The 25,940-nt window shown below is 43.1% G+C and overlaps 1 protein-coding gene and 1 long non-coding RNA gene across 7 annotated transcripts in view; both read left to right on the plus strand.

The window, feature by feature from the left end:
• The first annotated feature begins 2,780 nt into the window (after nt 1–2,780).
• Myo61f (unconventional myosin 61F) overlaps nt 2,781–25,940 on the plus strand; it is a 35,915-nt gene continuing 12,755 nt past the window's right edge. For 2 of the 6 annotated variants that reach the window (XM_076798451.1, XM_076798452.1), the window contains exon 1: nt 20,598–20,760. In XM_076798451.1, coding sequence (XP_076654566.1) covers nt 20,750–20,760 — 11 coding nt within the window. In that variant the 5' untranslated portion in view covers nt 20,598–20,749. Of the gene's footprint in view, nt 2,904–20,597; nt 20,761–25,271; nt 25,458–25,940 lie in introns of those variants that run through there. The other 4 variants (XM_076798456.1, XM_076798455.1, XM_076798454.1 and 1 more) reach the window with 4 other exon arrangements.
• Nucleotides 5,472–7,685, plus strand: LOC143359865 (uncharacterized). The gene is made up of 4 exons (XR_013083175.1): nt 5,472–5,594; nt 6,416–6,510; nt 6,564–6,704; nt 7,213–7,685. It is a non-coding gene; the product is annotated as an uncharacterized LOC143359865 (long non-coding RNA).

Raw genomic sequence — 25,940 nt, forward strand, 5'->3', positions numbered from 1 at the left:
TAAGAATACGAGTGGATCGAGAAAAGGCCTAAGTAACGCAGCGGGGTTGTTCAACCGGACAATCGTTTCCCCGGTATTCCGCGGATCAATTCGCCATCGATAAAACCGGGGGAATGATTCGCCGAATTGCCGCGGAAGCGCAGCGGAGTCGAGCGCGGTCAATTATGCAGGAAGTGCGCCCAGATCGTTAAGCAGAAACGTTTTATTCGACGAAAGGAAATGCGCGCGCGCTCGCCCGCCTTTCCATTCATCCAGATTGCCCCGTAAAACGCTTCCTTTGTGCGCCGGTATACGACGTTTACGTTTCTTTCGCCGCCGCGCCGCTAGATATCGATCTGCGATTTAGACGAAGTTCACGAGCCGGGTAATTTAAACCAATTACAAAAAATCGCTCGGGTCTAACGATCCGGGCCGACGCTCGCAATATTCCGCTGATTACGCGCCGCTCGCGTTCTCTTTGTAGTCAACGCTAAAACCACCGAGCAGTAAAGCCGGCTAGTTTGTACCACCTTTTAAAAATTACGAGGCTGTAATTCAATCGGGACGTTGCACAATTCCGTTACAAAGTGTAAGCGTCCACGGAAACATCTTTACAATCTTAATAATCGTGAAATAAGAAATTTAATACGTTCGTTACCACTATCTCTTTCGGTCCCTATGCTACGGACCTGTTGTATAACATAGCAATTTCGCTGGGGAGAGTCATGAACTCTCTGAATATTACGCTGCGTACTATAAAAGTAATTCGACTATTTGCAAGTGGATTGCGAGATTATGTATTTTAGTTTATGTACTGCGAGTCATACAGGGCGTCCCAAAAATGTTGTATAATATATAGAATGGTACTTAGGGAAATGTATCATCATGTTTCATTTGTCACGACTGTTAAGAATGAAAATACATTTCTATTCGTTCTCTGTTCCTCAGAATAGACGCAGAAAATATTAATCATAACACATCCAATTTTCTCTTCTAACCCACTAAGCGCTAAAAGGGCCGAGACGTTTCTATGAGAAACAAGTGAATAAATTTGGCTGTCCGGGCGCTTATTACAACAAATACAGCGCAACATGTAAATAAACTCAGTCCTCAGTGAATTTTATGAGGCAACACTAGTCACTTTCAGTGGTTGGGTAGGTTCAGTGTTAAAGAAGGTAGTGTTCAACGGTGTAGCAACGCCGCGCGGCTACAGGAAGGCTCAAGGTTTCGAAACATTTCTGACAAATTGCCCGCCGTCGCGGGAACCAATAAACATAATCACCCACATACGCAACTTCGGACGTGGCTCGCTTACGAACGATCGGAATGGTGGTCTAAGTTAACGAATAGAATAACTCTTAACTATAAGAACGCGTTACGAACATATCTTTGCTGAATGGACGCCGCACCGGAAGTACAAACGACGATAATAATTTTTTTGTAAATTAGCCGAGCGGCAGGAATAACATTCGTCTCTTCGGAGACGAATATTATGTACAGCAATACATTTTTCTCAATGTCATGTTTTCCTGAGGCGTCAAGGTTATAAATTAATATGCTACCAGCATATAAGAGGTTAAAAAGGTTGTGTACAATCTCATGGCGTTTTACGGCCCTAATCTTTCGAACCCTTGTGCAGGCAACCGAAATGTACAAACACCGTAAAACCTTTTCAGTATTTCAGATTACATCACGTAAATCTTTCTATTTTGAAATCATAAAAGAAACGAATGGTTGTTCACCAATAAACGAGTGCGGATTTTATGCATTCACGACAGACATGGGTGAACAGAATACGGAAAAGTGAAAATATCAGAGCGATTAAAGAGTACTGTCATATCGTCATCTATCTATTGAAATGATTAAGAAAGGAAATGTTTATTGTACCCCTGTTTCTTACAATTGATGAAATCTTATCTTGCATAAAGGTCTAACCACAACAACACCTGTCTACCCAGTTGCCTACACAAAGATCACCCAATTTGTCAACCCGTACTGTACCAACGGTATTCTAAAATATTTGACTCGACCAACCATAACCATCCATCAGCGCACACACCCGGAGCAACCCCAAGCGTCCAACCTAATTTCGTTTGGAAAAACCGTCCCGAAGCAGCCTCAGCGATCCGTTTCAACTCGCGTCTAATTTCGCCATGATTTCGAAACGTATCCCGAAAAACCATCGAACCCATCGTTTCGCAACGCCATCTATAACCCGTGCGCGCGGGAACAATGGTGTAGCGAGGATCCTTGCGATTTGAAAATTCCCGAAAACCTAAGGAGGTCCAACGTACAATACATATATACATATGTATAATAAAGTGACCGGCCTCCAGTCGTTTTACGAGCGGCGCACACAATGGCGCTGGCTTCTCACGTACATAATCACACGTGTACGGCGAGCAGTGCACGGGCGTAGGGAATGGGCCGTTTCTTCGTCTCCGTCACGCCATTGGACGCCTTCTTCTTCTTCTCCTCCACCACCTTCTTTCCACGGCACACAGAGAGTTCCTTTAAGCCGGCAGTTTCGTGTATTACACCGTGGCGTGTGCACACAAGACCCAACGGGACGCGGCGAGAGGTTCGCCACACAAAAGCCAGAAGGCCTGGGCCCCAGGTTCAGCGGAACGAGTTCTCCAGGTGTCATCCAGGTGTACGGGAGATCCAGGTTGACGGTGCTCCTCGTGCACGCGCTCTCTGCTATAATACTCGTCGGCGCGGCAGCGGCTCTACACCGGATAAACAAAAGTAAAAGTTACACGCACACACACGGGGGCACGTCGCTTTAAACCTGCGCTGTTCCTCGTCGTTTCGCAAGTGCAGGCCTTTGTCTCTCCCGGTTGTGCGATCCAGGAGACGGACGGTGATGTGACCAGTTCCCAGTGCAAAACAGTGACACGTTCTGCTTGGTGATCGGATAGACCGTAAGTCCACCCTTTTGTTCATCGCGATCGAACCGTCACGTGGCCTCGCGCACCGCAAGCTGCGAATACGCTAGCACAGTAGCTTGCAACATTTTTTTTTTTGCGAGAACAACTTGCAGAACATTTGTTTGAAAATATTTTGTAATATTTTGTATCTGGGAACAACTGTGCTGCAAGTGAGCTCAACTCGCTGGTTTACACGTGTCGCTCTCGCGAAAAATGTCACAAGTTACTCGCTAGTATGTTTGTACCTTTAACCCTTAGAGTACTTTAACTTTACAGTACTTTCGTTGATTCCATTCGTAGAAACGATCGGCGCTATTGATAATAATTTTTAGTTAACTTCATTGGTAAATTGATATTTTGTGCTATTAATTTTAAGACAATAATATTTCAGTAAGCTCCGGTCACCGATGATCCCTGTAATTTTTCCAGTTATTACTACATACAACCAAACTGCATTACCTTCTTAAATGACATTGTCAGTATGCGCAAACAATTATTTAGAGCTATCAGTCCCGCAAGGCTGTCGTTGTTATCAGTAACGTGTATAAATTACTGGAACGCAAAGTTCTTTTTCAATGTTCAAAACTGCAAAAAAAAAATACAAAATATTTGTCGATGTAAATAGGTGAAAAAAGTATTTTACAATACGGATAAAAAAAGAATCAAATAGTAAACATGGTTTGTGTTTCGAAAGAAGGAACCCGCGTATATCAATCGTCATAATAGCTGTCCACCTTGGTCCCGCGAGTTACACGTGTACGATGGACGTCTATTATGACTTTCGGTGTACCTAAAGTGTCTTGTCCCGAAAAACATAGTATCGTAACGTCCGACGATCCGTTAGATAAAGTACATGTCTATCGCCTGTCCTATCTGTCAGGATAGGTTTGCACGATTTTGTAAGACGTTTATGTGCTCCGTGGTTGAATAGCGTTCAGCGAAGTTGACATAATACGAACAGAGTTGATCGTAATATTTCCGTTCTGTCGTTTCTCATTTGAAATGCGCACAACGAGAAGCGCACAGGCGGCGCTCTACGCTGTTGACATCTGGACGTGAGTCACTGTAAAACAAAATTGCGAATATCGCGTGCACCTATTACGAGATGCGCCACGAGGTGGTCCCCGGGCTGTTTCGGACCACCTTTTTCCCATAAATCATTCGAACGGGGGCTCGTTCTCCGTTAATTTATCTCGTGATTCGCGTTCGCGACATTCTCGAGGGAACTACATCGCGCCGTTTTAATAATCCCGCTCTTGAAAACAAGCCGGGGACTGACATTTTTTATGGACGGTTATTTTGGGAGCCCGCGTTTTCGAGGTTATTCTCGTCTGGCCATATTTACTTTTTCGATATTGTACGGTATTCGCCATGGAGTTTTTCGGGCTTGATCGGTTATAGTCGGTGACTTCTATAACCGTTTTCGTAACGGTGGCGTTTCAAACATTGGTTTATATTTAGAACCCGATCTGCAGCGGACTATAATTGACCACGTGCAACTGGAAGTTCGGTAAAAGGGTCAAACGAGTCGATTAAAACAACGCTCCGAGCGGCTGGTTTAATCATTGTTCGGATCGACTTATGGTTAACGGTTTATAACTAGTTCGATGAAGATGTCGTCGGTCAGTCAAGGTTCATTTTAACTACCCTTTGTAATGCTTTCAATATTTACAGGCAACGATAGAAAATATTTTACGTTGCTTTATATAAATAACGAGAATGCGTCTATCCACATTTTCAGCCATTTTTTAAGCATAAAATTGCAATATACTTCAGAAGTACAGTTCTTCGTTTATTTATTCACTAAAACGCATAGGTAAATGTAATGAGCGCCTTGCAACTTTCCGGGCGTTATTGTCAGCTTATCGCCCATGCATACATTCATTTTGTCCTTGACGGGAGAGTGTCATAAATTATCATAAGTAACAGCAAACAGTCCTGTAGAATATAAAATAAATTGCTGTAGTGGCGTTGCTCGTTCGTGCACAATTGAAGCAGATTCTTTTCGTTTCAAGTGAAACGGCAGTTAGAACAGTCTTTGTTGGCGACCATTCAATCGAGAATCGGTCGGTACGATCGGCTATCGATACACTTGGTCGTTACAGTCGACATTGACGTCAAACTATGGTACCCGTTGCGATAATACTTATCGAACCTCGACAAGTAAAATTTCTTCGACAAGCGATTGTTATCGATTGCTCGATTGATACTTCGTGGATCGGGCCCCGCAGTGGTTCGCAACCGAATAAACGGTGCTAACCTCAAATATATCGATCATTTAAATTCAAAATAAAATTACTTCGTTATCAATATTTGTATGTTAAAGTAAATCTAGACGTATGATAAATATAAATAGTCTTTTTCCTTTACGCAATTATCAAAGAGAAAGTTCCGATCACGTTAAAGCAAATCATACAGGTTAATCAAAATTCGATGTCAAACATAACCTTGGCATTTCAGGCATCGTATTTCTTTGGAAGCTAAAGTAACGGAACATGACGGAATTGGCTGATTCAATTCGAGAGTTGGCAATTAAAATATTTTTTTGGCTAAGTGAAACGGGCTCAATTATATTCGTATTTTTAATTGGTTCGTCATTTATTTTTTACTTAGTTATTTATTTTTTACTCAATCCTCAGTCTAACAACAGCGCAACGAATCGAAAGAGAGATCGACCGGATCAAGGTGAGAATTAACAGATTGGAGAAGGGAAACGAAATAGATGTGGTTTTAGCGGTTTAAAACATAGAAAGATCGACTCAGGTTAACAAAAAGATCCATAAATATCCTCGCGAATTCGGGGAATTCGTTCGCGAGCCATCTTCCTAGGAAACTGCGCAGAAAGAACCGGCTGGGGGAAAAAAGAGCCGGAACGCATTGTTCCTCTGTCGGATCGCGTTTATCCTATAACGTGAAACCCGTCTTCCACGTTTTTAGCTCGGTACGAGGGAGTAGACCGAGCGGAGATTATGGGTCATTGTTTAGCCGAAGATTCTTGACCTCGAAACGCGCGCTACTGTTCGAAACGCAGGTGGAAATGGCGGGAAAGGGGAACGAAGGCTTTGCGATGCTTTCACCCCCGACCGGGGAGGGTGAAAACCTTGTTAGCTCGTTCGGAAATGGTGCCTGGACCTTAATTCGCGTAGGAGACCCATGACTACGCATTTCTGGGTTAATCCTTGAGAGCAATTAAAAATGTGAGCTAGACTCTGACTGGTGCGCAATGATTGCACCCTTGGTTCGGCTGACCTAGCTAGCATTTTTAATTGCGTAAATGAAGGCTGTGGACATTCAAGCGTTTATGGAACTCGCAAAATTTATAAAATATGGAATAGGGTTTCATTTCTGGGTTAATTCGCGAGAGTAATTAAAAGTATACAGGGTGTTCCTTTTGAAGCAACCCTCTGGAATATCTCTGAAATTATTGACGACATTGAAAAATTTTTCGAACAAAAGTTATATCGTTTCGAGGGTTACATAATGCCATGTTAACGGTTTTTTTGTAGGTACATGAGTAGAGGGCGTATGAAGGTCACTTTCAATTCTTTTTATCGGAATCATGTGTTTTTCAATGAAGAAATTAGGATTAGACGGCTTCTAGGTAAGAAATAGCTCGGTATAGCGTCTTTCAGCATTGTATATTCGTTTTTGCAGAGGTTTGAGGAAACGGTGCCGTCTGGGGCTCGACCAGTTCAAGGTTGAAACCCTTGCAGTTCTCTGAAAGGGGAACACTTACCGAGAAAGAAAAATAAGAGGGTCTCTCACCTTCGCCACTGGCGACCTCTTCTTCAAAATGTATGTCTACAGCCTGGCCAGCCTTAAGACAATTAAATGCGATGAGTCAGGATAGAGGTTGCCCGCTGTCTTTTTTCTTTTTTTTTTAATGGGGCAACATACTCGGCCAGATCTATTAGTCATCTGATTGGACATGCCATTTCCCTCGACAAACTCGTTGCCTGTGCCCGAGCTGCTCAACTGCTTATCCACATGGCCATTGACACTGATAACTGACAGCGAGCGTTTTACAGATCGTATCAAACACTACGGAATTTTATTAAAATGTTTAGAAATCTTCCTCTGTTTTTAAAGGTAAACTAAAATTCACGTGTCCAACGAAGGGTAAAAAAAGAATTTGTAGAATCTAAAAGGGTTGGAGACTAAATTTCGCTTCTGCGGTGTCGGCCTGCTTCGTCACATAATTTTGATGTGCTGTGTTAAAGAATAGTAGCGAAGGTTCTCCCTCGAAATCGTGGCAATGTGTCATCGTGTCGCCACATGTCGATAAAAGTGTTGATTTCGCCAGGTTATTTTCGAGCTGGAAGACAACGGTCGCCACATTTTTGGTAGCGGAGGGCGTCCGAGCGAAAGATTTCGGCTCGGCCAGCCTGGAACGCAGGAAGTGGAAGCTCTCGGGGTATTTATTGCAGAGTGTGTCGTCACGGATTTCGACACCGAACGACACTGGTCACGTGTCTCTTCAGGGACAACTTATTGATGAGTAAGTGGGTAAACGAGAGGTGTCGGGTGAACCGAGACTCAACGCGCGTCACGATGCACACGTCGTTTCTATTCTGGAAGTAATGTTTACGTACTTGTTAAACCGGGGGGCAATCATCCTTTGACTAGTCAGTGTCTAGCCAACGCCTACGGCTTGTTTATTGGCCACCGTTCGCTCGTTGTCATTCTAGTCTCGCCTAACAGCACGCCTCTGAAATATTAATCTCTGCGATCTGCGAATTCCTTTTGGTTCGACGGAACCATGACGAATAGAACGAGTTGATGGGTAGAGATATGGGATAAAATATGCTAGATGTAGGTTCCATTTGTTTCTTCAGTTGGAGCTGTTCCTTGATGTTAAATTGACAAAAATCGATAATAGGGACCTGTAATTGTTACCTATGCATTCCTCACACTTTTCTGATTAAAATGATACCAAACACGATACCATTCGGATCATATTTACTTGAGGAATCCACGATACAGTAGAACCTCTATTATCCGAACACTTACGTACGAGTAAATACGATCCAAATGGTGTCGTGCTTGGGCTCGTTTTAATCGGAAAAATATCATAAACATACTGGTAAATATTCCATAAAGTACGGCTCTTTTAAATACACGAAGACAATACTGCACACCTCAACTATTCTCACCGAAACCTCGCCGTTTTCGCGTAACAACGGAAACTCGTGAAACAAAACTCCAATATAAAATTCAACTCGAATTCGCAACTATACATTGAATGTGATCCCATCTCGAATTACGAAACGGGGTCCAAAAATATTGAATTTAGCAAATTCTTACTATTCATCGGCCAGCCGACTCGCATTTCCCTTGCGACAGGGATTTCTTCGCCGCGCCTGCGTAATTTAACGTGTTTCCTATCACCCGTATGCTGCCCTCCAAGAGTCGATTCTACTTCTTCGATCGTGGACATTCTTTTTTTCTCCAGCTTGTTTCCCACCCGGTTATCAACAGGATTTTCGACCCGACGGCTGACATTTGTTTGCCTGGAGACAGCCTGGCCGTGTGCTCGGACAACAAAGTTTCCGCTAGCTAACCACGTTCAGTGATATTTTACGGTTCGCGAATTTCCGGTCCCGCCTCTCCGGCTCGCGAACCGTTCGTAGATAGAGATTATGTAAGCACCGTGGTTCCTGAAAAAGATTTTTATCGGGACCGCTGGGTAACCGGCTGCTGCTCTCAGCGGATCTTTTCCTCTTGAGCCGCTTTTCGACCGCTATCTATCAATCACCTGTCCTTGTTTGCTACGATCCGGGTTAGACCGGTCTCAATGTGATCCAAAAACAGATTTCGAAAGAAACAACAAGCTTCTGCTTTTAATTGATTCTTTTTTTCCTGAGATATATCGATTAATTTAAAGTCGACAGTCTGTTGCTTGCGAGCTAAGAATCTATGTCCACTGTGTTGCCATTTAATTCCCAAACTATGACCGTGCCAATTTCCTGAACAGTTCACGAAAATTAAGAAAGTACACTTTCCCCCCTTAGCGTCCCGCTCTCATCCCCACAGCGCACCCAGTAACAATAGAAAACAGCGGTGCTCGAAATGGGGCATTTCCCCGTTTAAAGGTCACCCACATTCTAATCTCGTAATCCTAATTACAGGTTCGAGCTGACATGCAGACTGTTCGGAAACACGGAAATCGCCTCGAAGTTCAACGACGACCCGTTTCCTTCGCGCTTTCGAGCAGCTCGCGCAGCCAGTTTTGTCGCATTCCGTGCACGTTTGATCGTAAAATTTCTTTTTTCCTCGATTCTCGCTCCATTGCATAACCCACTCCCGCAGGATCGCGCGCCGCCATTTTCACCCCAGCGCGGCGGTGTTCGTTAAAAAATTCGCTCGCGAAGCTTTCCATTGTTTCGTTCGATCGGATCGTAAAATCCCGAATGAAATCGTATCAGCGCCTACGGTTTATCATTCCCGTGGCGTTTATCACTCGTAAAACCGAATGTACACGGTCGTCACGGAACACTGGTGGATAATGGGAGGTGTATCGCAGGCGTGGACAGCCCGGGAATGTTTTAGGAACAACAAATTACGTCAATAATGACGGCGGACGCGATGATCGCCGCTCGAGACCGAGATATGCACATACATACTTACCCGCGAGACTTTAATCCGGGCCGGCTCTCGTTTATCTAATAAACAGAAAACGATCGTGTACCGTGGGTCAAGAAAGTGCCGGCGCATTCTGATTTCACGCTACAATTTGCATTAATGTGCGCGCTCGCGTAATCTAGATCCTTCGGTACTGTATCGCTGAACCGCGGACATGTTGATGTGTTCATGGTGTGCACATATTTTTAACGCTCGGGAATCCTTCGATGATGACGAATCACAATGTTTAGCTGTATTCTTCATTGCAATTTTAGACAATTGTTTCATTTTTTCCTATATAGAGTTTTAATTGTATTTTATTTGAATTTTTATAGCGATCAACTACACGAGACTCGGTTGAAATTAATCGCCAGGAGCTGTATTCGCAGTTTAATAATGTAACAACCGACGATATTAAAATACTGGCTACGCTAAACTATGGTCGGACCCTATTCAGCGTTAGGAGAGACAGACTTTCAGAAAGCGTTAGTATTTGCCGGATAAGGCCCCGGCTGCGGATGTTAAATTAATCCAAGTGACATAACGATCGACCAAGAGTGACCAGCGATCCTCTTCGGATGATCCCAAGCGTTTTCAAGCTGATGACCGATCCAAATGTCGCCGGAGCCGGTGTTTTTCCTACAGCGCATCGTACGAAAGCCACTCGAAAATAGATCGGTGCTTATTTCGATGACTGTGGTGCTACCTCTCTGTCCTCTCAACCCCTCGTACGTTTTCCATTCTTTTTATTCTGAAGCGTTTTCGCCGGTTCCCTTTGAAGCACAGTGCTCGCACGACGTTATACCTTTAGAGACCCAGGTCTATCGTGTATTCACAAATTCCTTTCACCCTTAAGCGAACTATGGAGGCCGATGAGGCTCTATTCCAATTTATTCTAACAATTATTTAATGTGTAACCAGGCTGCGGATTTTTCATTTATGATAGAACTCGGTAGATTTCGAAGGCCCGCTTGCGGGTTAATCAGTCTTCCATTTTGCGATCCCCAATTATTGCGCACACAGCCGGTGGACTTCTCTGCGGATTTCTCGCTCGCGTCCGCTTCTCTCATCTTCTTGGCCTCGCGCGCAGCTTATTAAGGCTCGCGCGATGCGACGGAACACCTTGAGAGCCCTGAACTTCAGGAGCTGGCTCGAGATGCTGACTGACTCAAGGTCGGCCTGAATCGGAACCGGCCAACCGGTTTTTCGGAGAAGATTCGGAGAAGAAACGGAAGGTCACGCCTTCGCCGCGACCGGCTCCTCTCGCCGAAACGCTTTAAATCTCCGCTCGGCTCGCGGACGTTCATTGTGAATTAAATGGCCGATTTAACCCTGCGCACACAAACAAACACACGCACGCACGCATACGCACGTACGGGCTTCTGGGTTCTCGGATGCACAACCGGCCATCTATATTCTCCCGGGACACGTTTCCATGGCGTTTTTTTCGCCGTGAATTATTAATCCGTCGCTCGGGGATTACTCTTAATTGGACGGTCGCCTTGACCCGCTAACCGGGAAGGACGAGTTAACTCGTCGCCCCTCTACGAGCTCTACCGTCGACCCTTGGGCCTCATTCTATGAACATTAGGCTGACCGTACCATGATTTACCCTGGACCGCTGTTGAGACATTGTCCGAGAGCTGTTTTTGACAGTTTTAGAAAATATTATCGACAATTATGGAGCACCTGAATTGTAGTAGAATGTCTTCTCTTTTATTGTATTGTATAAATTTTCGTTTTATTTTATTTTGTTAAGACGGTGTCTCAGACTCGAAAAAGAGGCGAATTAGGTGCTAATACAAATATCAGGAAATTTTTATACAATTGTAGACATTCTGAAATGATCAAATAAAATGAAAAATTACATTTGCATTCAGTCGTTCCTGATTTTTGTATAAAATTGCACTGAATCGTTCGAAAACAGAAAATCGACAAATTAGAAGTCAATGTAAAATACCAGTGAGCTCATGCTCAATGTTTTCTGCGTTTCTATGCACTCGGCTGAGATTCGCAAAGACAATCCTCGAAGTGTGTCGCTCCATGTGTTGCCAATATTTCAGTTCGCACACTTGTCGCCGGGAGACAAGCTCTTAAATCACGCGGGGTATAGTTAGGTCACAGAAAACGAGGTTTCCAACCGTTCATATCGTGGCCTGTGATTAGATCAAGCGACCGGCAACCGTGGTACGCGTTTAGAAAGAGAAACATTCGACCCGCCGATGCTGAAAAATGTTAATAAATAGGTGATGAAAGATCCAATTAGCTTCTCTGTTGTCCGCCGGATAATACCGAGTTAATGCTCTTAATGAACACCTAGCGTGCGCGCCGTGCAACGCGTGGTCGTCATCTCTCAGAAGTCGTTGACTTCTTCGCCGCTGGAAAATTGTGATAGTCGCATAGTTTGCGGCCGCGTTGAGTAACGCGCTCGTTACATAATTGCGCTTAATTATTCCTGCCTTCCCCGAAAGACGTGATCTCTTTCCGTGAAGTGGAGGTCCTGGAGAACAGTCCACAATTTTAGCGAGGCGTCCGTCCGCATTTTATGGAACGACAATATTTAAAATATGTTTATTTAATTTTTATTTTTAGTAACATTGCCCGTACATACGAAGAGAAGCTATATAGGAGGTCGTTATGAAGATGAAACGAAGTAGGATCGGTTTCCCGCAGGAAGGGGTGGCAGGACCGTTAATTAATCGGCATAATTGGGGACGTTCGCGTGCAATTAAGCCCCGGTCCGGCGGCTTTTACCGTTCTCCGATCCCGCCGATTGTTCCCCGAGCGTGAAAGTCTTAAACGATTTCGTGTCGACGCGGCTGCGTGCGTCTGGCCGTGCGGCCACGCGAAACGTGTATCGCGGGATAACAGTAACCTAACCGCGGAAAGGAAAAGGAACGGGGGACCGGAAGTGTCGTCTTGAGCATCGACAACGGTGCGCGAGCCTTCCTTTTATCGTAGAGACGAGGGGGACAACGTTTGCCATGCACCGGGGCTACCATAATCTACGCGGCCGGAAGCTCGCTCGATCGAGCGGCGGCCACGCGCCATCGCGAATTCGAAATCACGCTCATTGCACATGATTTCCGTTTCGTTTTCTCGGGTACCGGTCACTTGCGACTGTGCCGGTCGTTGCGAAAAAGAAACCCCGTGGGAAAACGGCTCAGACTATAATTCATTTCATTTCGGAATGAATAGATTGATGTTCGGTGCTAGCAGTATTGCGACCATAATTTTTAAATAAATCATTGGCGTGGCACTAAACGCGGCAAAGGTCTCAACTTCGAGGGGACACAATGGCCACGGAAAATATGTTAAAAATACGTGACCGTGATTCGTTCGTTCAGGATCGGAGCAGACCCCCGTCATGCGGCCCTTGCGGAACAGGATCGCGATGAGTATAATAAAGAAATTACCCATTTCCGGAAACCGGTTGCCCTTTTGTCGGCTCCCTAGCTCGGCTAAAGGAAAGACGGGTTTTCACCGCGTCACGCGAAACCGTTCTCCCCTGCTTCGTCTTCTTCTTCTTCTTCTTTTCTTTTCGTCTTTTCTGCATCCTTTTCACAGTTCCCAGAGCAGCGCGCAAAATGGCGCGGACGTCCGTGGATAGACCTGTATAAGTCGCCGCGCCGTCCGTGCACACCTCTGTCGGACGATAATTTTACCACTTTCCTGATCTCCTCCGACCTTCTAACCCTGCCGTTTTCACCGGAAACAGAAAAAAGTCTGACCGTAAATAGAGGTGCCAAGGTAGAAAACATCGTCTCCCCGGCCATCTTTGGTGTCCGCGTCGCTGTCCTCTCTTGAAACTGATAACTCACTTTCCGGAGAGATCTCGATATCTGCCGAGACCGTTGCGAGATTCATGTGTCGACGGTAATCACCTTCTGGAACACTATTTACGATCCGGACGACGAGCCGGAAAAGCTGGACTTTCTTTCCTTTAGAATTCTGCAAACAGCCTGTGAAACTCTTAATTAATAGTTCCCCAGCTGGAGCTGGTCTTCGGTTTTTCTTTTGCCCACTCTCTTCAGGTATCCTCGACTCTTCTGCTAGCTTCTGAACATCCTCAAACATCGCTTCGGACGCTCGGCTGATAGACGACCTCCCAATACGTAAATAGGTTTCCAGCTGCACAGAGACTTTGTGTGCTCTTAATTTTATCACAAATCTGTAAAACTCGCAGTGCAGACATTATCAGTTCGGATAATACAGTTTGTACTAAACGACGAACAGAATACACAAATATGCATCGAATGACGTCATGCTTGGCCCCATTTTAAACAGAAAAATGTCGTCCATCTGCCTCATAATCTGCATCAGAAGAAAATAATCATAGACAAAAGTACGTATCCTTTTCAAATCAACATTCACAGATAAAATTAATTTACAATATTTTCTATCAATATTTGCCATTTTTGAGATAGCTTCTTACTGAATGAATTTTTCTTTTAATTTGTGATGTTCTTTAATTTTATCTTTTTGAAGCCAATAGTCGTGTCCTTGAGTTAGTCATTGTCTCGCCGATGTGTCCAACGCGTTTCCCGATCCTGATCGTTACAAATCGACGAAGCGGGAATTAGCATAAAGTCGTCATCGACGACGAAGATGACGCAGTCGAGTGCCCGAGGGCCGTTTTCGTTTGAGTCATTGCCGATGACGATCCGCGACCCCGTTACCGCGTAAGAAAACGCGCGGATAACCGCTCGTTTACGCGCGAATCCGCGCGCGTTAGAAAGTGCGGGCCGATCGGATCGCGAATCGCGAAGAAGATCGTCTCCGCAGGAGAGAAAATCGCGTCTGAACCGCGGCCTGGTTTCGCAACGAATGGCGAACACACACATACGCGCATATACCTACACAGACACAGGTTGAAAGCGATACCGAATCGTCGCGGGTTCACACGGGCTACCGGATCGAAAGACTTTTACCTTCGGCTCCTAATTGGCGGGATCTAGAAAGTGTAGCCACCGTGGCTGACAATTCGAGGCCTCGGGTAACGGATTTGTGGGGGGGGGGGGCAGCTAGAGGCCTAATTTTTGTTTGATAAATTGTTATATTTCTCATCTCGTAAAGCATAAACGACGGGATAAGCAAAATATGGGTGTTCTGCATCGGTTGCTAGAAACGAGAGTTAAATAGAAAGTCATTTCTTTTGTCAGTAATTTTAATGAGGTGATAATATAATGTAACGGCGTTCTTAAATACTTTTCTTGTTTTTACTGTATTCGTTTCTCTCAGAATTGCATAAAATTTGCACTCTGTTTACCGTACAAAATGTCGGCTTTCGCGTGTAGGAGAAAATTAAATGTTACAAAATGTATCGAGTCGAGCTGATTTTGTGTAACGTTGTTTTATTATTTATCACTTGTGCAGCGAAGAGTTATTTCTTATATGTCAGTCTGTGCTACATAAACTTCCCAAAAAAATACTTAATGAACGGTCTTCGTTGGCATAATTATCGGGCAACGAGATTAAACACGCAAACCGTGTGTTTTCGCGAACAACAGAAAGATTAAGACAATTAGCACATTTTATCCGCCGACGATTATTTAATAGATTGCAAAATTTGATTACTCACAGATAAGCGTTTCTCTTAATTGGTTCATCGATAGCAAGGGTAAACTCATTCGCGAACCAAAAAATCAACTTTAAAAACGCAACCGAGTAATTTCCTAGTGATTATTCGGAAGAGATTTTTCGATGCTTTTAATTAGCCATTTGTCGACTGCCGATAAACGAAGTATCAAGAAGAAGTAACGTGTCGATTGGCCAGCTGTTACGAAACGGAAAAGGCGGTCAGTGATAAGAGCGTGCTCGTTAACGGGGCCATTTACCCGCAGGTGCCGTTCCATTTCGCTAGCTCGCGACGGATGCTGGTGTTTGCGTAATGAAGCCACAATTAAGCAATCGCTTGGCCATTGCTAATTGTCTCTATCAGTGGAAAGCGAGCGCTCGCAACGCGACGAGCATTGCTGTTCGCTGTAGAACAACCTCTGCCATAATACCTCAATATACGCGAAAACTTTGGTACCAAAACGTCACTAAATAAATATGATGCGAATTGTATCGTGATTGGTATCATTTCAATCAGAAAAGCATCAGGACTATGTTGCTAAAAATCTCATAAAAAATGATTAAAAACAGAACGCGGTGATAAACTTTTCTCATATATTCTCCTAATCTCTTTCTGGCATATCGAGCCTGTACTCGATTTTTCTCAGCTGAAGCCGCATTTTAGAGCAATGTAGCGAATTTGTTTTAACAAAATCGTATTGAAACAAGCCAGAAAACATACGTTCGAGATCATGAAAAATCGCGTCCTGTAGAACCGCGCCCTCAGGAGCGAAACGCGGGGGCCAAGATCTGTCCGATTAATTGGCCCTTTAAAAGATTTCATGCGACACGAAGGTGGACACGTTTAGGTGTCTCGCTCGTTCATCGACGACTCGGACAAGCGTGACGACATCGCGCATGACTCGTCGGGACAATGAAAACCGCCTTCACACCGATTGTTCCGACCCAACCGTTTTGTTCCGCGGCCGAGCTTTTCGCATAAAGGATCCCAACCGAGAAATTAGTCATCGAGCGAAAGGTCACGACCGAGACAGTGACTCAGATCGATTCCCCCCTGCGCGGGGCTCCAGCGACGATCGCGGCCGCGATCTACGATCCTTGGAAGATCGAACGCCATTCGCGCGAGTCACCATCGCGTGCCCTCAAATTCATTTTGTTCCTGGTAGCCGCCGATTGCCGTCGAGCTTGCTGTTAACTGCCTTGTAATCGTCATGGCGATTCGTGTAATTAAGTACCATTTCATTGATTTGATCGATCGGCATTTAGCGTGGCGAAACTTGTCATCAGAGTGCGCTTGATTTCTCCTAAATCATTTTATGCATTTACTTGGGAAAATTTCGCTACCGTGTGACAAAATAATTGAAAATACCAGATTTTTGGAATTTCTTCCGACAATTTGAATTGTGTTGTCTTGAAGCGCATACTCGGAGGTACTCTCACAAATTTTTACAAAATTTTTAGCTCATTCCACAATTCCAAAAATTCACCTAAAACAAACTACATCGAACATGCACGTTTGTCGGAAAATCCTAAATTTCTCAAACTCGTTTTGGCAATCCGAACGACCTAGCGTCGAACTACGTACTCCGAAGTATTTCCAAAAATGTTTCCAAAATTTTTAGTCCAGCCGAAAATTCGAAAAATTGAGTCACACCTAACGGAGGCTGCATCGAACGCGCAGAAGGTTTGTGTAGGAAAAAGAAAATCCCAGACTTCTAAATCTCATTTCGACAGTCCGAACAACCTAGGGTCGAACTACGTACTCCGAGGTATTTCCAAAAATGTTTCCAAAATTTTTAGTCCAGCCGAAAATTCGAAAAATTGAGTCACACCTAACGGAGGCTGCATCGAACGCGCAGAAGGTTTGTGTAGGAAAAAGAAAATCCCAGACTTCTAAATCTCATTTCGACAATCCGAACGACCTAGCATCGAACTACGTACTCCGAGGTATTTCCAAAAATGTTTCCAAAATTTTTAGTCGAGCCGAAAATTCCAAAAATTGAGTCATACCTAAAGAAAACTGCATCGGGCGCGCAGATGTTTGTTTGGGAGATAGAATTCAGAAGTTGGTGACTCACGACGGTCCGCAGACGATTGCCTATTGAAAGTGACAGCATTGTTTATTGTCTCCGACGCTCGAAGGGCTGTTATCGTCGCCTCCTCTGCCGTTTTCAATATAGAAGTCGCGTTTATCGGCGGGCCCCGCTGCAAGACGCGGGAGATTGAAAAGAATGTCGCCGTAAATCATGCGAGGCAGCCTTTTGAAAATAGGTATACCGCGTTAATCAAGCCTCGCGGGGACGTCGAACAGTGATTTTAACGACTGGTCGCGTCCCGTCCCATCTCGTCTCGCCTGTTATATTTATATCATTCGGTGTACCGTGGCGAACTTTGCCCGCGAACCGAGTCTCCAATGTTCCGTGGAAACCATTCACGACGGATGATCCCGACCCTTGTTTACGGCGATGCTCTTGCTATTACATCGTAAACCTTCGCTATTTTAAACGAAGCTACCGTGTTTCGAGCGTCAATTATCTTCGGGACGTTTACGAGCGATTTGTAGGGACACTCGGGACACATCGTTCTGTTTATTCGGCGCTGGGCCATGCTCCATCCAATTCAACTGCGAGATGCGGTTAGGGTTGTCGGATGCTTCGATCGTTGAAAGATTAGGCTCTCTTTGAACTCGTAGCGCTTGCTAGATATTCCATCGACTTTTTAATTTGCACAGGTTCGAATCTAGGAAGAGTTTCAGCTCGACGCAATTCTTTGGTTCTTCTCTGCTCGAACTTCCGGGTGTTCTCCATTTTGTTTTAATTTTTCTCGGTTGGAATCACAGGATTATTACAGTCCGCGACAATACTGTAAGACATCACTTAAAACTAAATAAATATGTATTATATGAAAGAATTTCATTGTCTTCCATGCAGAGTGTTATTATTTACTTCTGGGAACGTCGTTCCACGCACTGTTCTCGTTAGAATTTCTATGAACTCGAAAGCGATACAAGCTTTGACCTCTTGTTAGCCGCGACAAATCTATAAGACAGTTGCGCGCGAACAGTGAAAGCAAAAAGATCATCAATGAAATATTCTTCTAATGTGTCAGTAATTGAAGTAAATAGTTTAAGTAAAACCTGAACAATATTAATCAACTTGCAATATTTGTGTTTATACAAAATGCCACGAGGAAAACAATTAAATGAAACAGAGATTAAAATTATCAATAATTTGCGAAATGAAAATCGTTCAGTGGCAAAAATTTCTCAAATTCTTGAAAGAAGCCGTTGTGTAGTTTATAACTATTTAAAAAATAGTAAAAGCTATGGTAAAAAGAATCCAGGAGGCCGTCCAAAGGTGACAACTGCATAAGACAGACGTAATATTTTACAAGTGTCAGGACAGTACAACGAATAATAAAGGCTTCAAATAATTTAAAATGGCGTAAAATTTTGAAAAGACCGCCGCCGCTAACTAACCGTCATAAAGAAGCCAGATTAGAGTTTGCAAAACAACGCATGCATTGGCGTAAGAAATGGAGGAAAGTAATTTTTTCTGGCGAGAAACCGTTTACTTTAGATGGACCTGATAATCTAAATTATTATTTTCACGATTTAAGAAAAGAGGAATTGACACTGCAAAGGCGACAAATGGGTGGAGAAGGAGTAATGATTTGGGTGGCTATAGGGATATCATGGAAGAACTGAAATTGAATTTATTTCCATAAAAATAAACAGCAGGAAATACATAGATGTTATTGATAAGCACTTGTCAAAACATGCTCAGTCCACAGCCAACCAAAAATACATTTTCCAACAAGACAATGCAGCTGTGCATTCAGCAAAGATAGTACAGGCCTTCTTTAAAAATAACGAAATAGACGTTTTACCATGGCCAGCGAGATCTCCCGACTTAAATATCATTGAAAACCTTTGGGGAATACTAGCCAGGGAGGTGTATTCTAAAGGAAACCAGTGTAGTATTGTAGAACAATTGAAAAACTGCGTTGAAATGGTATGGAAGAAAATTAAGCAAAAACCGATTAAAAACTTGTATAAATCTATTCCAAAAAGAATGTTACATGTCCTAAAAAATAAAGGTGGCAACACAAAATATTAATAACCGATAAAAATAAGCTGTACGTGTTAATTTCTTACAAAAACATTACCTGTCTTATAGTCTTGTCGCAGTTAATAAAAGGTAAGTTGGTGTTACTTTCAAATTCTTAGAAATACTAACGAAAACACTGCGTTAAACGACGTCTCCAGAAGTAACTAATAACACTCTGTATGAAATACGATGAAGTTCTTTCACATATAACACATAATTATTTCGTTTTAAGTGATGTCTTATAGTATCGTCGCGGACTGTAGGAAGTCTTGATCTAAAGCCTAATTCTCGGGTCCGTGTTGTGACATAAATCGCGTAGTGCTACTATTTTCGACCGAGGCTCCCCAGTGAAGGGGGTAGACGAACTGACTAAGATCAAGGTTTTACTATACTTCAATGCTGAAATTAGCTCCAAATAATTCCCCCTTTTTGCACTAAACTCGTGTTAGCCATTTCTATAAAATACAAAAATCCCACTCCAGTATCCAGTGACTCGTCCCCAAGTAATACTTCTCGCAAAAAAATTCGCATTAGCCATTTGAATGGGTTCCATCAAGGATTCCTATAGCCTGAGCCCGTTCCAAGGAGACGAGAGCCGCCCCCGTTCTAAAGAATTCGCAGAACCCCGGGGATCGTTCCGTTCCAGGCAGATTGGCCGATTTCCGCGGGCCGAGCCGAAAAAAAATCGCAGCTCGCGCCATTCCTCGCGAAACGACAGCATTACGACTTCCGATTCGCGGAAAGCCGGCCGAGATTTATAGAGTTATTGTGTCGGATACCCGGAGTCGTTGACCCGAGCATTGATTGGACGCGGTCAATCATTCCCCTTCGACGTTCCACGGAATCAAATATCTGAACGAATGAGCTCGACTCCGAAAAAAAAAAGATTAAAAACGAAAAGAGCCACAACGGTCTCTGTTTTAAATGCACGGTCGCGGACGCTTCGTGCGCACATGCCAACACGTAGATAACACTTATCGTTGACGAGTCCGTCTTTGAATTGCCTCGTGGAATTTTAAAAAGTAACTAGGAAAATATTACGCGATTTTATTTCATTCCTGTTCTTGCTTTAGTGAGAAATCTAGTAGAAGAAATTGTTGTCGGAGCGTCCCATTTGCATTTGCGGAAAATCTGGTGTTTCCAGAGGAGGGAGTGTTGATTGCGATTTCTTTTTAATGTTGTCAATATAATGTAATGTTGTTGTCCTATTGGTTGCCGGCGGAGTTTAATGCGACACATTCGATCAGATTGCCGGGAATTTGTTTTTCCCTCGGAGAATCAGGATTCAAGTGTCGACGAACGGTCATCGATTGACTCCTCTCGTCGATAACGCGACACGAGGTCACGGAACCGATTCGCGACAGCCTGTTGCGTCTGTGTTCCATCCCGGGGCACGTTTGTCCCAGTATTCCCGCGACATTCGCCGCGATTGCACTTAAATGACCATTATTATTCTTTAACTGGGACCGATTCCGCCCGGCCTTCGAATCGGAACAACAACGTCGCGAACCGCTCTTGGACACAGCGAGAATCATGCGGAGAAGGTATTGTAAGCGTTTCCTTGGATCAGAATATTCGCCGGATCCATCGGGAATTTTTTTGCAAATTTTTTTACAATTTTTCAAGCCGTTGGATTATTGCAATCTTCGTTCGAGGGCGCTCGTCGCTTCGTACGAAATAGGCCATCTTTAGGAATTTATTATTAAAAAACCGAGTGATGTAGAGCTTAAAAAAGTTTTTGGAATATGTACGGGCACGATTCGGTATGGATATTCCATAGAAATTTTTAATAACATTCGTGCATTCATCAGAAAAAATTATTTCCGGTCAAGGGTGCCATTCAATCGCACAAAAATACGTCACCTTCAGGAATTTTTTGCAATACTCCAAATCGCGCAAAAATTTTTTCATTAATTCGGACACTGACTTGTATTTTTCAAATCCGTATATACGTTATGACAGTTCATAAAGGTCCACGGTCTATCAACTTTCACGACGACATTTAGTGTGACAAAGATCGCACACTATTGATAAGTCGTATCAGTTTTCATAACAACAATATGCGTTTATCTAACACGGAAAAATATTTATATTTCAAGATCCAATAAAATCCCAGCCAATGTCAACTGTCTTAATAACATTGGTACAACATTGTTATAATTGCTAAACGTTTCCAGTACCAAACAATCGCAGTAGAAATCGCTGAAACCATGTTACTCGAGACAACTTGTTGCTTTTCGATCGCAATCGCTATTGCAAAATGGCAAATATTTCTATAAAATATTAAGTAATTTCGATTTTTATACAAACGGCAATAGGCGACTCGTGTCCGTTTGTTTGACGCAACATAATTCTGATGACAAGATCACACAAGAAAACCGTCGATTATGATCGATCGACATCCTGGAGATTCTTATCTCGCTTCCACGCGTGCGAGGCCCTTTAAAACGCGAAGGTCGAGCATGATAACGATAAAAAAACAATACTGTCGCTTGATTACGCGATCCACTTTCGCGCACGTTTTCTCGCGAAAAATCTGCACAGATTAGATTAGATATATCAACGGTCCAGGGAATACCGCGTCGATCGAAATTTAACGTTTCGATGAATCTGAAAGAGATGTGCATGACATTTGCGAAAAAAGCCCCACTCAGAAGACTAGGATTTTTCCGGATTTTTTTATGAAACTTTATGTCGAATACGTGCTAGTAAAGATTTAAGCTAGACCTAGGAAATTGTTCTATTATTCTGTTATTGCTAATAAACGTCAAGGGCTAGATAATAGTCCGAAGAATGTTACTGCAAAATTTTATCGAAATTGGTCCAGCAGTCACTTAGATACAAGTCCAAAATTGGACTAGTTCGGATAATCGAGGTTCCACTGTATCCAGGATTAAACGAGCGAACATGATACAACTCGCACCGTGTTTGGTATCATTTCAATCGGAAAACTGTCACGAGTGTGCCAGTAAAGGTTTCATTAAAAAACCATTAGGAACAAGAAAGTATTATTATTGGATTGCTATTATTGTCGGCGTTTGACGTCAGCGGCAAGAGATCAGGGAATGCAATCTGCGCCGGGTATAAGCGAAATTTTCACCGAAGTTTTCACATGTATCGAGACGTTACTATCAATTCCGATCGGCGAAAGGAAAGCTGGATTACACGAGTTCTCGAATAATGGAACGTCATTGAGTTTTCTGTGTCGCTCGCGACGCCTTGCGTAAATTCTTCCATTCTCGAAACGGAGACCGGCGTCCTCCGAAAATAGAAGTTGCCAGTGTTTCTTCGCTGGTCTCCCGAGATCCCTGAAACTCGCATTTTCACTTGGCAATTTTTTCTTGTAAGTGCATTTTTCTTGGAAGTACATTTTTCTTGGAAGTATAACATTTCCATGACTCGAGGGACCGTTTTCTCTTTCCAGGTGCTTTGGAAATTGGAAATTCACCGAACATAGTACTGTGGCTTTACAGTATTAAATAAAAAGATTAATTTGATTTACTTTCCCTGAAATACAAAATCATGGTTGTGAGCTAGCGAACCTGTTAAAATTTTCTCTTTCGAGAAAATAGCGGCTCTGAGAGAAACTGAATTAAGATTCTGAGGGAATCTGAAAAAACTGACGATCCAGAGGAGCCTCTATTAAGTCTTTTTAAAAAATCGGTGTTTCGTAGAGTAATACATGTGTCAGCATCTTAACCCTTTGCACTCGAAGCTGTTATAACTCCAAAACGAAACATTTCTTCCGACCTAGAATATTTTCCTTCTATATATTTTTTTTCATGTTATACTTACGAAAATGGTGCAATTTACTAGCACAATACTGAAATGTTTAGTAATTTATTAAATACAAACAGATTTAATAATGTAAAAATTATTTTGAATAAAGATACAGCAATTTTTAGTGGCGCCTTACAGTCGCCATTCGAGTGCCAAGGGTTAATATATAAATTATTGTGAGAAGGATGGATGGATGTGTGTGTGTGTGGATGGATGAAGGGCGAGCGGCGGGGACTACTAACAAGGAGAGGCCACGACCTTCGGGTCACCGATTCGGTTGAAATTTTGCACACTTATAGATCTCGTTCTCCTGTACACGAATATACAGGGTCGTCCGTTTTTAAACGGCCAAACGTCAACCAGCTATAGAGGACCCCAAATGGAACAACTTTCACCCCTAACACTTTTTTTGATTCGAAGTTATTTCATTCAGTCTCCACGGCGTGCCCCGTGTCAAAAAAACCAAGATCCAAAGGTCATACAAAAAAGTTGACTTAATAAAAAAGATGCCCCTATTTATTTTAAACCAAACAAAGGAAAAATCATCAAGATACATCATTGCAGTCCTAATATATTTAATCTTAAGTGAACGCAAAAAATGACGGGTTTTTGCAATTATCTAAAAATCAAGACCGAATCAAAAAAAGTGTTAGGGGTGAAAGTTGTTCCATTTGGGGTCCTCTCTAGCTGGTTGACGTTTGGCCGTTTAAAAACGGATGACCCTGTATACCATTAGTTCGCGGCGCGAGTCACCTGAGCGACCGTCAAAACAGTCCAAGGGGTGCGATATGAAAACGCTAGGACGAATCGCGCCTAGGACAACAAATAAGGTAAACAAATAAGACGAACGCTATAAAAGCAGGGCAGACGGGCATCGCACAGTGGGCCAAAAGCGCCAAAACGTGGCCAAAATAGAAAGGAGTACTTCAATTTAGTTCAAAATTGATACTCATAGGTTTTTCGGGCCGGCGAATATCAATCCGATGTCAAAATTTCAAAAAACAAGACGGCGGATTCAATATGGATGCGTAACCAAAAAAATGATTGGACTTTCTTGAAAATTAGTATTCCCATATTTTTCGGGCCGGCGAATATCAATCTGATGTCAAAATTACAAAAAACAAAAATAAATTCTTTTTCAAACATTAAAAAAATTGTTGTATCAGAAAATTCTGTAAGTGGAACCATACAATGCTTATTTAACATATTTGATTATAACTTCTAAATTTCTCGAGAAAACATGCGTGTAACTAGTACCATGACTACCTCTGCGTCACAAAAATGGATCGCATTACGAAAGGGGCAGTTTTGGGCAGCTACTTTTTCAAAATAATGTTAAATAATAGCATCTACTACAAGACTGGACAAGAATCTCCGTGGAATATTGTGGAATATACAATTTGTAGTATACATTTGTAAAATCTGTGCACTATAAGTTTTATCGTTCACTTCATACATTCCAAACATTAATTAATATAAATCCAATGTTATTATTATATACAGTACTTACTTCCAGGAACAGCATCCATCGTACACGCACAAAAAAAAATTAAATTTCCGTAAAATTGTAAGCTTGACACCTTTTTTTTTCACAACGTAGTTCACTGCACGAAAACTGCGAGACGACTGTATGGGATATTTGTACTCCCACCAATTAGCAGGTATAGGTAGTAAGACCTTTTTAAGAAAGTAAGACCTAACGTAAAATTCATTTTTTGCATTTTGGCCACGTTTTGGCGCTTTTGGCCCACTGTGGCATCGGGGGCAGAGTAACGATAGAAATAGAGGGTGAAAGTCGTATAGTCGGGATTTTGTCGAAATAATCATAGTCGAGTCAGTAAAGTTTAGAATTAGAGTCGCGATCGTGATTGCCTAGGCGTGTTTGGCGTAAAAAAGTCGTGTCTGAAAATAAAATAAACAAATAGCAGTGTCAACGGGTTGTGAATTATATTTTATATTGCCAATAAATATCTGCGTACCCAGTCAGCCGGCTTTATTCCTATAATATGTTATTTTTTAACAAAATCTCGGTACATAAAGCGTAATTTAATAAAGATAAATCTACAAAGCGTGAATTTGGTTCGGTGTATTTTCGACAGGCGTGTGAGATCAGTGGCCAGGCGTCAATGCGTCGTCCCTGTAAAAATGATTCTCACCTGGATATTCGAGTCGGTATCAGCCTCGGATAAAGGCGCGGTGTCGTCGAGGTAGGGAGAGGTCTTAGTCCCGTGATAAACCTCAGAAGGTGGACAGTGTTAAGTCATTGTTGAGTGGCCGTCGTCGTCGTCGGGCAACCGATCCTCCGTCAGAGTCAGAAATCGCGTTCCGGATACCCGGTGAACGTGTTGCGAACACCTCCTACCGGTCGGTCTTCAGTCGTTCGAGCAATCGAACACCGTTCAGAACCGAAATCGGAAGTGGGCGCCGAGCCGTTCCCGCAGCCTCGAGTGATCTGTTCGCGGTTCGTGTGACGTGACGTCGGCCGATCGGATCGGATCTGATCTGATCGGGACCGGGAGAAATCGAAGTTCTGTGCGAACGAACCGGTGAAAACAGGATCCGCGAATTTGTTCTCTTCCGCGAAACGGGCACGCGATTTTCCGAGACGCGAACCGAATCGTTCGTTGACACGGATCGTTTTCAACGCGTTCCTTCGATCGCCGATATTTCTGCCGAACGATATTTCTTTACCGATCGCAACACGGGAGAACCATAGATCGTTAACATTGAGAATTTTATATTCATGTCGCGGTGTTAACGGAATGCAGATTTTCATGCAAAATACGATTCTTAATCGTCGATTGCAACAAATAGAAAATTGACCAATTTATACGTATTGTGTTATTAATCCTTAGCACTCGAATGGTGACTCTGAAGCACCACCAGAAATTGTTGTGGCATTATTTCAAAGAAATTACAAAAAATATTACAAAATATTTGTTAC

This window comes from Halictus rubicundus, chromosome 12, assembly GCF_050948215.1.
Source record: "Halictus rubicundus isolate RS-2024b chromosome 12, iyHalRubi1_principal, whole genome shotgun sequence".
NCBI lineage: Eukaryota > Metazoa > Arthropoda > Insecta > Hymenoptera > Halictidae > Halictus > Halictus rubicundus.